General features: G+C 50.1%; 1 protein-coding gene across 1 annotated transcript in view; it reads right to left on the minus strand.

The window, feature by feature from the left end:
- Window positions 1-3048: 3048 nt before the first annotated feature.
- LOC140125883 (solute carrier organic anion transporter family member 1C1-like) overlaps window positions 3049-13000 on the minus strand; it is a 65707-nt gene continuing 55755 nt past the window's right edge. The window contains exon 15 of the mRNA XM_072144764.1: window positions 3049-3334. Within this exon, the coding sequence (XP_072000865.1) occupies window positions 3148-3334 (187 nt within the window). The 3' untranslated portion in view covers window positions 3049-3147. The remainder of the gene's footprint in view (window positions 3335-13000) is intronic.

Below are 13000 nucleotides of genomic sequence, written 5' to 3' on the forward strand. Positions count from 1 at the left end.
CTGGTGGTGGCTCTGGGGGACGTGCTGCACTGGTGGTGGCTCTGGGGGACGTGCTGCACTGGTGGTGGCTCTGGGGGACGTGCTGCACTGGTGGTGGCTCTGGGGGACGTGCTGCACTGGTGGTGGCTCTGGGGGACGTGCTGCACTGGTGGTGGCTCTGGGGGACGTGCTGCACTGGGGGACGTGCTGCACTGGTGGTGGCTCTGGGCGACGTGCTGCACTGGTGGTGGCTCTGGGCGACGTGCTGCACTGGTGGTGGCTCTGGGGGACGTGCTGCACTGGTGGTGGCTCTGGGGGACGTGCTGCTCTGGTGGTGGCTCTGGGGGACGTGCTGCTCTGGTGGTTGCTCTGGGGGACGTGCTGCTCTGGTGGTGGCTCTGGGTGACGTGCTGCTCTGGTGGTGGCTCTGGGTGACGTGCTGCACCGGTGGTGGCTCTGGGGGACGTGCTGCACCGGTGGTGGCTCTGCGGGACGTGCTGCACCGGTGGTGGCTCTGCGGGACGTGCTGCACCGGTGGTGGCTCTGGGGGACGTGCTGCACCGGTGGTGGCTCTGGGCGACGTGCTGCACTGGTGGTGGCTCTGGGGGACGTGCTGCACTGGTGATGGCTCTGGGGGACGTGCTGCACTGGTGGTGGCTCTGGGGGACGTGCTGCACTGGTGGTGGCTCTGGGGGACGTGCTGCACTGGTGGAGGCTCTGGGGGACATGCTGCTCTGGGGGACGTGCTGCACTGGTGGTGGCTCTGGGCGACGTGCTGCACTGGTGGTGGCTCTGGGCGACGTGCTGCACTGGTGGTGGCTCTGGGCGACGTGCTGCACTGGTGGTGGCTCTGGGCGACGTGCTGCACTGGTGGTGGCTCTGGGGGACGTGCTGCTCTGGTGGTGGCTCTGGGGGACGTGCTGCTCTGGTGGTGGCTCTGGGGGACGTGCTGCTCTGGTGGTGGCTCTGGGTGACGTGCTGCTCTGGTGGTGGCTCTGGGTGACGTGCTGCTCTGGTGGTGGCTCTGGGGGACGTGCTGCTCTGGTGGTGGCTCTGGGGGACGTGCTGCTCTGGTGGTGGCTCTGGGGGACGTGCTGCTCTGGTGGTGGCTCTGGGGGACGTGCTGCACTGGTGGTGGCTCTGGGCGACGTGCTGCTCTGGCTGCGGAGACAATGTCTGGTTCTGGATGAGCCACATAAGATCTATGATGAAGAGGGGATCTGGAATGGCGGATATAAGGTCAGAGTGCAGCTGATCCAGGACCGGGGAGTCACCAGACATCTGCCGCACGTCTTCTTCTTGGGCTCTGACAGGGGGATATGTTACTATCCCGGGCAGCCAAGACTGTGCCACAGATGTGGCGGCCGGCACATGGCGTATTCCTGCCCTCATGCCAAATGTTCCCTGTGTGGAGAGCTGGGACACCGGAGAGACGCCTGTACAGGACACGTGAGGTGCAATCTCTGCTCGCTTTATGGACATACTTTTCTGGATTGTCCAGACGCTCAGCATAATAAGAGCTGTGAGCCGCCAGGTGAGGAGACGGCAAAGGAAGGAGGAGGAGGAGATATACCTGCAGAAGAAGACCTCAACCAAGAGCACCATAGCTCAGGGGACCTCACTGTGGGTTCTGGTGCTGGAGTCCAGAGTTCTGGTGACCCTGGATGTCGGGGCTTGTGTGATCCAGTTACAGATCCAGTAGAGCAGCAAGTAGAGATGGTGGATGTCCAGCCTGAGGTGTCATCAGTTACTGGAGTGACCTCTGAGGTACCTGAAGATGCCTCCAGCAGTTGTCCTAGTGCCGGTACCACCACAGAAGTGATGCAGCCTATGGATGATGATGGTTTCAAGGTGGTAAAACGTAAGAATGTGGCATCTAGACTGGAGTCTGGGAAACATCTATCTGCAGGAGCATCACCGGATGTGGAGATCTCTCCTGGGAAATTCCACGTCTTAGGAGAAGAAGTGGGAGATACGTGTGATCCTGACATGCAGGAGCGCGGTGTGGAGGAGCGCAGTGTGGAGGAGCCGGCTGAGGAGAACATTGCCGTGTCCATGTCCACCAAGAGGTGGGGAACAAAAGGACACAGTAGTGGTAGAAGGAAGAAGACCAGGAAATCTAAGTGACCTGCAGGAGTCTGGAGATCGGTGTTTATGTTGTGTGGAGACTTTAATTGTGTCTAGTGATAGGACGGCTCTGGGGATGGTGACGGCTCTGGTGATGGTGACGGCTCTGGTGATGGTGACGGCTCTGGTGATGGTGACGGCTCTGGTGATGGTGACGGCGACGGCTCTGGCATGAGACTTGATGAGACTTATCTGAGTAATATTACCCAGCAGGCCGGTCTTATAATTGTCTTGTGTATCGTGTGTGAATATTTTGTATTTGTGTATTATAAATAAAAAGATTGACTACCTCTCACACAGGATATACAGGCAGGGGGCGGGGCTGTGACTACCTCTCGCACAGGATATACAGGCAGGGGGCGGGGCTGTGACTACCTCTCACACAGGATATACAGGCAGGGGGCGGGGCTGTGACTACCTCCCACACAGGATATACAGGCAGGGGGCGGGGCTGTGACTACCTCTCACACAGGATATACAGGCAGGGGGCGGGGCTGTGACTACCTCTCACACAGGATATACAGGCAGGGGGCGGGGCTGTGACTACCTCTCACACAGGATATACAGGCAGGGGGTGGGGCTGTGACTACTATCACACAGGATATACAGGCAGGGGGCGGGGCTGTGACTACCTCTCACACAGGATATACAGGCAGGGGGCGGGGCTGTGACTACCTCTCACACAGGATATACAGGCAGGGGGCGGGGCTGTGACTACCTCTCACACAGGATATACAGGCAGGGGGCGGGGCTGTGACTACCTCTCACACAGGATATACAGGCAGGGGGCGGGGCTGTGACTACCTCTCACACAGGATATACAGGCAGGGGGCGGGGCTGTGACTACCATCACACAGGATATACAGGCAGGGGGCGGGGCTGTGACTACCTCTCACACAGGGTATACAGGCAGGACTTATAGAGACGTGAGGCAGCTGTGGATATATTTTATTAGATCTGTACATTGTGTGAGCAGTCATGTGACCAGAACCTATCAGGATCCTTGTACCAGGACTTCTCATGATTTTTGGGTGGGGGTCACTATATAAAAGTCTGTTTCTCTATTTCGGGGGCATCGCTCGCCCCTTTCCCACCATCAGTGGACTCCGGTCTCTTGGCCTCGTTCCCTTTCTTCGCTGGGTACTTCTTCTTCACCATAAATATAAAGCAGAGGAATAAGAGGAAGGACGGGGCCCGGATCCCAACCGTGAGGCCCAGGAAGGTGTTCCTGCAGGAGAGGAGGAATCACGTCATATTATGAACAGTTTGTATCCCCACTTCAATCAGGATTAAATTACAACACATTGGGGGAACATTTAATAAGAGCAGTGCAGAGTGTACTAAATACAGGGGGTGTACTATGTGCTATGGATGTATCAGTGACTATGGATGTATCAGTGACTATGGATGTATCGGTGACTATGGATGTATCGGTGACTATGGATGTATCGGTGACTATGGATGTATCAGTGACTATGGATGTATCGGTGACTATGGATGTATCGGTGACTATGGATGTATCGGTGACTATGGATGTATCAGTGACTATGGATGTATCAGTGACTATGGATGTATCAGTGACTATGGATGTATCGGTGACTATGGATGTATCGGTGACTATGGATGTATCAGTGACTATGGATGTATCGGTGACTATGGATGTATCGGTGGCTATGGATGTATCGGTGGCTATGGCTGTATCGGTGACTATGGATGTATCAGTGGCTATGGATGTATCAGTGGCTATGGCTGTATCAGTGACTATGGATGTATCGGTGGCTATGGATGTATCGGTGGCTATGGCTGTATCGGTGACTATGGATGTATCAGTGACTATGGATGTATCGGTGACTATGGATGTATCGGTGACTATGGATGTATCAGTGACTATGGATGTATCAGTGACTATGGATGTATCAGTGACTATGGATGTATCAGTGACTATGGATGTATCGGTGACTATGGATGTATCGGTGACTATGGATGTATCGGTGACTATGGATGTATCGGTGACTATGGATGTATCGGTGACTATGGATGTATCGGTGACTATGGATGTATCAGTGACTATGGATGTATCAGTGGCTATGGATGTATCAGTGACTATGGATGTATCGGTGACTATGGATGTATCGGTGACTATGGATGTATCGGTGACTATGGATGTATCGGTGACTATGGATGTATCGGTGACTATGGATGTATCGGTGACTATGGATGTATCGGTGACTATGGATGTATCGGTGACTATGGATGTATCGGTGACTATGGATGTATCGGTGACTATGGATGTATCGGTGACTATGGATGTATCAGTGGCTATGGATGTATCGGTGACTATGGATGTATCAGTGACTATGGATGTATCGGTGACTATGGATGTATCAGTGGCTATGGCTGTATCAGTGACTATGGATGTATCGGTGACTATGGATGTATCGTGACTATGGATGTATCAGTGGCTATGGATGTATCAGTGGCTATGGATGTATCGGTGGCTATGGATGTATCGGTGGCTATGGGTGTATCAGTGACTATGGATGTATCGGTGGCTATGGGTGTATCAGTGACTATGGATGTATCAGTGGCTATGGGTGTATCAGTGACTATGGATGTATCGGTGGCTATCCCTGTATCATGTATCGGTGACTATGGATGTATCGGTGACTATGGATGTATCGGTGACTATGGATGTATCGGTGACTATGGATGTATCGGTGACTATGGATGTATCGGTGGCTATGGGTGTATCAGTGACTATGGATGTATCGGTGGCTATCCCTGTATCATGTATCGGTGACTATGGATGTATCGGTGACTATGGATGTATCGGTGACTATGGATGTATCGGTGGCTATCCCTGTATCGGTGACTATGGATGTATCGGTGGTAGAGATGAGCGAACATACTCGTCCGAGCTTGATGCTGGTTGGAGCATTAGCGTACTCGAAACTGCTCGTTGCTCGGACGAATACTTCGCCCGCTCGAGAAAATGGCAGCTCCCGCCGTTTTGCTTTTTGGCGGCCAGAAACAGAGCCAATCACAAGCCAGGAGACTCTGCACTCCACCCAGCATGACGTGGTACCCTTACACGTGGATAGCAGTGGTTGGCTGGCCAGATCAGGTGACCCTGGGATAGACTAGCCCCTGCCCGCGCTGCTCGGATCATTCTCTGTCTGGATGCCGCTAGGGAGAGAGCTGCTGCTGGTCAGGGATAGCGTTAGGCTGTTCTATTAGAATAGTGTTAGGCAGGAGTGATTCTACAAGAACCCAACAGCCCTTCTTAGGGCTACAATAACGTTCTACTTTTTTTTTTTTGTTTGCTTGTGGCTGGGCTTGCTGGCACTAGTAGTGCAGCTAGTACCATATTGTGAGGAATTTGTAGTGAGACTTGCGACCGTTGTGTTTTGCGCTTAGTGACACACATATCCACCTCAAACACAGAAGTGGGACAATTTATTAGGGGTTTGATTTCAATTAGGCACAGTCTGGCAGTTTCTTTTTATTTTACGTTTATTTTTTTAATAACTCAGCGTCATCTCATCTGGCATAGTAGTGTGCTTTCATACTTGGCTAGAAAATAGCCATAGCAATAGGATAGCATCGTTTGGTTTTAAAAACTAAAAAACAAAAAAAAACACAAAAAAAAGTTAAAAAAAAATTAAAGTTATAACTTTCATTTTCAAAATGTTTAACCCGAGGGCTAGGGGTAGAGGACGAGGGCGGGGACGTGGGCGTCCAACTACTGCAGAGGTCAGAGGCCGTGGTCCTGGGCGGGGTGAGACCCCACCTGCTGATGAGTTAGCAGGGGAACGCCGCAGAGCTACACTCCCTAGGTTCATGTCTGAAGTTACTGGGACTCGTGGTAGAGCACTGTTGAGGCCAGAACAGTGCGAACAGGTGATGTCGTAGATTGCCGACAATGCTTCGAGCAATTTGTCCACCAGTCAGTCTTCCACGCAGTCCACCCATGTCACCGAAATCGCCACTCCTCCAGCTCCTGCACCTCAGCCTCCTCCCCCCCAGTCTGCCCCCTCCCAGGAAAATTTGGCATTTGAACCGGCATACTCTGAGGAACTGTTTTCTGGACCCTTCCCACAGTCACAAACCACTTGTCCGGTTGCTGCTGAGCAATTTTCCGATGCCCAGGTTTTCCACAGTCGCAGTCTGTGGGTGATGATGACCTTCTTGACGTAGTGGAAGAAGTGTGTAAAGAGGTGTCGGACGATGAGGAGACACGGTTGTCAGACAGTGGTGAAGTTGTTGTCAGGGCAGGAAGTCCGAGGGGGGAGCAGACTGAGGGATCCGAGGATGATGAGGTGACAGACCCAAGCTGGGTTGAGAGGCCGGGTGAACACAGTGCTTCTGAGACAGAGGCGAGTCCTATAGCAGAACAGGTTGGAAGAGGCAGTGGTGGGGCCAGACGGAGAGGCAGGGCCAGAGCTGGTGCATCAGCGCCAAATGTGTCACGTAGTGAAGCTCCCGTGGCGAGGGCTCCCGCGGCGAGGGCTAGATTTTCAGAAGTCTGGAGGTTCTTTAAGGAAACACCGGATGACCGACGGACTGTGGTGTGCAACATTTGCCAAACCAGGATCAGCAGGGGTTCCACCACTACTAGCTTAACTACCACCAGTATGCGCAGGCATATGAATGCTAAACACCCCACTCAGTGGCACCAAGCCCGTTCACCTCCGGCCGTGCACACCACTGCTCCTTCCCCTGTGTCAGCTGATAGTCAGCCCCCTGCCCAGGACCCTGCCACAAAAACCCCATTGTCGCCTCCACGATCCTCCACAGCATCCACCAGCGTTCAGCTCTCCATACCCCAGACGCTGGAGCGGAAACGGAAATATAGTGCAACCCACCCGCACGCCCAAGCCCTTAATGTCCACATCTCCAGATTGCTTAGCCTGGAGATGCTGCCCTATAGGCTAGTAGAGACTGAGGCCTTTCGCAACCTCATGGCGGCGGCCGCCCCTCGGTATTCGGTCCCCAGCCGCCACTACTTTTCCCGATGTGCCGTCCCAGCCCTGCACCAGCACGTGTCAGACAACATCATCCGTGCCCTGACCAACGCCGTTTCTGACAAGGTCCACCTGACCACGGACACAAGGACGAGTGCTGCCGGGCAGGGCCACTATATATCGCTGACGGCACATTGGGTTAACTTGGTGGAGGCTGGGACCGAGTCTCACCCTGCGGCTGGTCATATACTGCCGACGCCGAGGATTGCGGGGCCTACCTCAGTCCAGGTCTTTCAGGCCTACTATACCTCCTCCTCCTCCCACCCCTCCTCCACCTCCTCCTCCGAACTACCATCTGTGGGCATGGCGCCATCAGTCGCTAGCTTTAGCAGCACAGCAGCAGTGCCGTCGCTAAGCGACAGCAGGCGGTGCTCAAACTGCTGAGCCTAGGCGATAAAAGGCACACCGCCCAAGAACTATTACAGGGCATCACGGCGCAGACTGATCTGTGGCTGGCACCGCTGAACCTGAAGCCAGGCATGGTTGTGTGTGACAACGGCCGTAACCTGGTGGCGGCTCTGCAACTCGGCAGACTGACACATGTGCCATGCCTGGCCCATGTGTTAAATCTCATAGTTCAGCGGTTCCTCAAGACATACCCCAATCTGTCTGATTTGCTCACGAAGGTGCGCCGCATCTGTGCGCATTTCAGGAAGTCCAGCACAGATGCTGCCACTCTCAGGGCAGCGCAGCGCCGCCTCCAACTGCCCGCTCACCGACTGTTGTGCGACGTGCCCACGAGGTGGAATTCAACATTAACCATGTTATCCAGAGTTTACCAGCAGCGCAGAGCGATTGTAGACTGCCAGATGTCAACTTCCACCAGAACTGGTAGTCAGGTCAGTCAGCTTCCTCAAGTCTACAATGAGGAGTGGACGTGGATGTCTGATATCTGTCAGGTGCTGAGTAACTTTGAGGAGTCAACACAGATGGTCAGTGGCGATGCCGCCATTCTCAGCCTCACCATCTCGCTGCTTGGCCTGTTGAAAAACTCTCTGATCAGCATGAAGTCGGAAGCTTTGCGCTCGTCACAAGAGACGGGGGAAGAAGATTCCCTTGTTGATAGCCAAAGCACCCTCAGGTCTGTTTCTCAGCGCATATCGGTGGAGGTGGAGGAGGAGGAAGAGGAGAATGTTGGCGAGACAGAAGAGGGGACCATTGTTCAGTCCTTCACTGTTCAGCGTGTATGGGCAGAAGAAGAGGAGTTGGAGGAGTTGGAGGAGGAGGAAATGGACAGTCAGGCCAGTGAGGGGAGTGAATTCTTACGCGTTGGGACTCTGGCGCATATGGCAGATTTCATGCTAGGCTGCCTATCCCGTGACCCTCGCGTTCAAAGAATTTATTCCAGCACCGATTACTGGGTGTTCACTCTCCTGGACCCACGGTACAAGCAAAATCTTCCCACTCTCATCCCTGCAGAGGAAAGGAGTGTGAGAATGCATGAATACCAGCAGGCCCTGGTGCACAAGCTGAAACAGTATTTCCCTTCTGACAGCGCTAGCGGCAGAGTGCGTAGTTCTGCGGGACAAGTAGCGAGGGAGAGTAGGCGAGCAGGCAGCTTGTCCAGCACTGGCAAGGGTACGCTTTACAAGGCTTTTGCCAGCTTTATGTCACCCCAGCAAGACACTGTCACCTGTCCCCAGTCTCAGCAGAGTAGGGCTGATCTTTACAGAAAGATGGTGAGGGAGTACGTAGCTGACCATACCATCATCCTAAATGATCACACAGCTCCCTACAACTACTGGGTTTCAAAGCTGGACATGTGGCACGAACTGGCGCTGTACGCCTTGGAGGTTCTTGCCTGCCCTGCCGCTAGCGTCTTGTCCGAGCGGGTTTTCAGTGCAGCTGGTGGCATCATCACCGATAAGCGTACATGCCTGTCGACTGACAGCGCTGACAGGCTGAGGCTTATCAAGATGAATAAAGCCTGGATTTCTCAGGATTTCCAATCTCCACCAGGTGAAGGAAGCTCAACCTGAATAATGTATGCACTCCTCCTCCTCATTTTCCTCCTCCTCCTCCTCTTTGTACACTAAAGCAGAGGAAATTGGCTATTTTTTGACAGGGCCCACTGGCTCTAGCTATAGTACTTTATGCATTTAATTTTTCTGGAGGGCCACCTACCTGCTCCTCTGTTTTAAACAATTTTTGGGAGTGCCACATACAGGCACTCAATCTATTCAATTTTTCTGGAGGGCCACCTACCTGCTCCTCTGGTTTGAAAACTTTTTTGGACTGCCACATACAGGCACTCAATCTATTTCATTTTTCTGGAGGGCCACCTACCTGCTCCTCTGGTTTGAAAACTTTTTTGGACTGCCACATACAGGCACTATCCAAATTAAATTGTCTCCATAGCAGCCTCCACACGTTGTCTCCATTGCTACCTCCAAAAGTCGTCCATATAGCTGCCTCCATACATCGTCCCCTTATCAAACGAGGTGTGTCAGGCAGAAATTTGGGTTGTTTTCATGGATTCCACATCAAAGTTGTTAACTTTGTCGCCACCCTGCTGTGTTATCCGCAAAATATACTGGCAAACTTTTACCATTTAGGGATATTATTTCAGCGCTTCTTGCGCATCTGTTTACATTCCCCTCACCCGCCATATCCCAAACTTATAAGAACGCTACTACACTTGATCTTATACAAAAGGTTCTTAGAAGTGCTGTTTGGGGAGTAGCCTAGAGACAGGGGCTTGGATTGGCGAAAGCTCGCCTAGCAGCGGAGCGCCAGCTCCATGCGCATCATGCGCTTCTTGCGCATCTGCTTACATTCCCCTCACCCGCCATATTCCAAACTTATAAGAACGCTACTACACTTAACTTGGTGCAGGCTGGGACCGAGTCTGACCCTGGGGCTGGTCATATACTGCCGACGCAGAGGATTGCGGGGCCTACCTCGGTCCAGGTCTCAAAGGCCTACTATACCTCCAAATCCTCCCACCCCTCCTCCACCTCCTCCTCCTCCGAATTACCATCCGTGGGCATGGCGCCATCAGTCGGTAGCTCTAGGCACAGCAGCAGTGCCGTTGCTAAGCGACAGCAGGCGGTGCTCAAACTGCTGAGCCTAGGTGATAAAAGGCACACCGCCCAAGAGCTATTGCAGGGCATTCCACATCAAACTTGTTAACTTTGTCGCCACCCTGCTGTGTAATCCACAAAATATACTGGCAAACTTTTATCATTTACCGATATTATTTCAGCGCTTCTTGCGCATCTGTTTACATTCCCCTCACCCGCCATATCCTAAACTTATAAGAACGCTACTACACTTGATCTTATACAAAAGGTTCTTAGAAGTGCTGTTTGGGGAGTAGTGTTAAAAAGTATATATCACAATATTCACTTGTAGACTATAAAGTGTTAAACTGATACACGAGCTGTACACGAGCTGTACACGAGCTGTGACATATAGTGTATGGGATGAGCTACTGTACATTACATAAAGCCTAAATATATATGAATACCATATATAGGGACACAGAACGTCCAACACTACAAGACACACCTCTACTAGGACCATATATATATATGACACACAGAGAGTGTCATGGCGGCTGATACCGAGAGGCTGTTACATCGGGGCTGATACATCAAGGCTACAACAGCTGGACAACGCTCACAACTGAAACTACTGCTCTCACATCTCGAACGACACATGGAGAAGAAAAGACAACAAGTGTAATGTATGACAATATATGAAGAGCCACGGGAAGAGATGGAACCTCCCGGCCATTACAGAACATATCCTCACTGATACACTGACTGACATGGACACGTGACTGATAATCTGCGCAAGTATCTTGTATCCTGTATTCTGCAACCTGGATGATGCCAATAAAGGAGACTTTTTATAAGTATCATCGAGTCCTTCTGGTGTCACCGAGTGACGTATTTTGGGAATAATCACTTTGACACCAAGTGTAGTTATTTGTATCAAATTACATTTAACAATACACAGAACAATAGACAATATCTATTATTAGATCTTTACAATGGCGAGCCTAGCGGATATACGATAGTTCCAGTCTGAAGAGGGGGAGAAGGAATCGTCCCATAAAGACATTTCAAACTGTCACGATCGTAGAAACTGAGAATCTTCTGACGAAGGACAACAGGTGCAGGATCCAAGGTTGTAAGTATGGAAATCATTGATTCTTTTACTAAGAAATGTAACTTAGAGTTTAAGTTTGTGCCTAGTGATCAGTCAGATCTAGAAACTGTTTGGTTGAGTTTATATAATGAATGTCAACAGGAGAACAGGAAGATAGAGAGGAAACGTGTTACAGTCAGAAAAGACAAAGAGAAATTGAGGAACATTGTGCATATGGTAAAAGTCTATCATCAGGTTGTGCTAGACAGATCCATAGCTAAGAAACCTACTGCCATCTCTAAGACAGATAATGTGATGTGTAAGGAGAGAGATAGTGACAGTAAGACGTGTAATGATGTATCTCAGCAGAGTGATCAGGGACAGGTCTGTGTCCTCTCTGCTGGAGGCGACTCTGTGTCTTTTCAGAAACAGGCATTGGAGATGAAAGAGTCCAGCCTGAAGTTAAAAATGCAGAAGCATTTACTTAATCTGAGCAAAGAGGTTCCGACATATAATGCTAAAATCCATGTGTGCAGGAATCATGAAATCTTTGAGAGCTTTGTGGAGAAATTTGATTTATCTATTGAACAGAAAAATCAGTTGTTTAAAATGTGGCTTCCTCTAGAGTTTTCCAGGCGACTAGAATTAGAAAATTCACTTGATGACGAGTCTAGGGAGTGGTCACATGACAGTGACGTAGACAGATTGAAGAAGTTACTCTGGTGCACTACAAGTGACAGCATGCCTTCTTATGAGATTTTACGTGAGCTGAAAATTGGTAGAAAGGAATGTACATTCTCGTTCCTGTCAATGTTTGAGAGAACGTGTAAAGCGATTGGAATTTGTAATCCTCGCTCAATAATGAGAGAATTCATTAAGAAATTTGCATTCCTTACTGCTGCTGCACTTGTATTTGCCTCAGATCAACCTTCTTTATTCAAAGTTGCTAAATTTTTAGATAATGTTAGAAAGCAAAGCAAGAACCAGTCACAGGTTCATAGACATAATATAGGCAGAAAAGAGACAGATAGTTACAAAAATCTCCCTAAACAATTACACAAAGTATCTGCCCCCAGAAGACAATGTAACAATATCTATCAGGAACGGCGCAAATTACACATAGAGCGAAAACCTTATCATGAAATTATGAAATGTGTACCAAGTAGTAATTTGTCTTTACCTTTAAGTGTTAAGAAGGAGCCTTCTAAATGTCAATCTATTTCTGAATATAAAGAGATTGATATCAATGTGCCTGGTGCGCAGCAAAGATTCCCTGATGTGAGGGAAGGGACACATAGTCAGAAGGTTTTCTGTAAATATGATATCCCCTCAGTCATTGAGTCTATGGATAAAGCCACTGCTCTTGTCTACCATAGGAAAGATACAGTGAAAACGATATTCAATGACATATTGGATGGAAGGAGATACAGACATGGATTAGGTATTGGCTGAGTACAGACCTGGATTTACTACTGATTGGTTGATGACTCGGACTTGTTTAAAGGAAATGATTTTTGGATAATGACAGTTCTGTTATTTGTGGTAATTGTTGGTAACTGTGAATATAAATCTATCGGTGTATAGGACAAGTTGTGTTATTTGTCATGAGATACAAGGTTATGTATGAGGTCACATGATACAAGAGTTTTGCTCTAGTTGGTGAAGTTTCAGACCTTTTTATTCCTTTCATAATGAGTAGAAGTCAGTATAAATTATAGAGTCAATTCTCTTAGTTAACTTTCAACTTTGTGAAATTATTGTTGTATTTATTGATT

The sequence above is a fragment of the Engystomops pustulosus genome, chromosome 4 (assembly GCF_040894005.1).
Source record: "Engystomops pustulosus chromosome 4, aEngPut4.maternal, whole genome shotgun sequence".
NCBI lineage: Eukaryota > Metazoa > Chordata > Amphibia > Anura > Leptodactylidae > Engystomops > Engystomops pustulosus.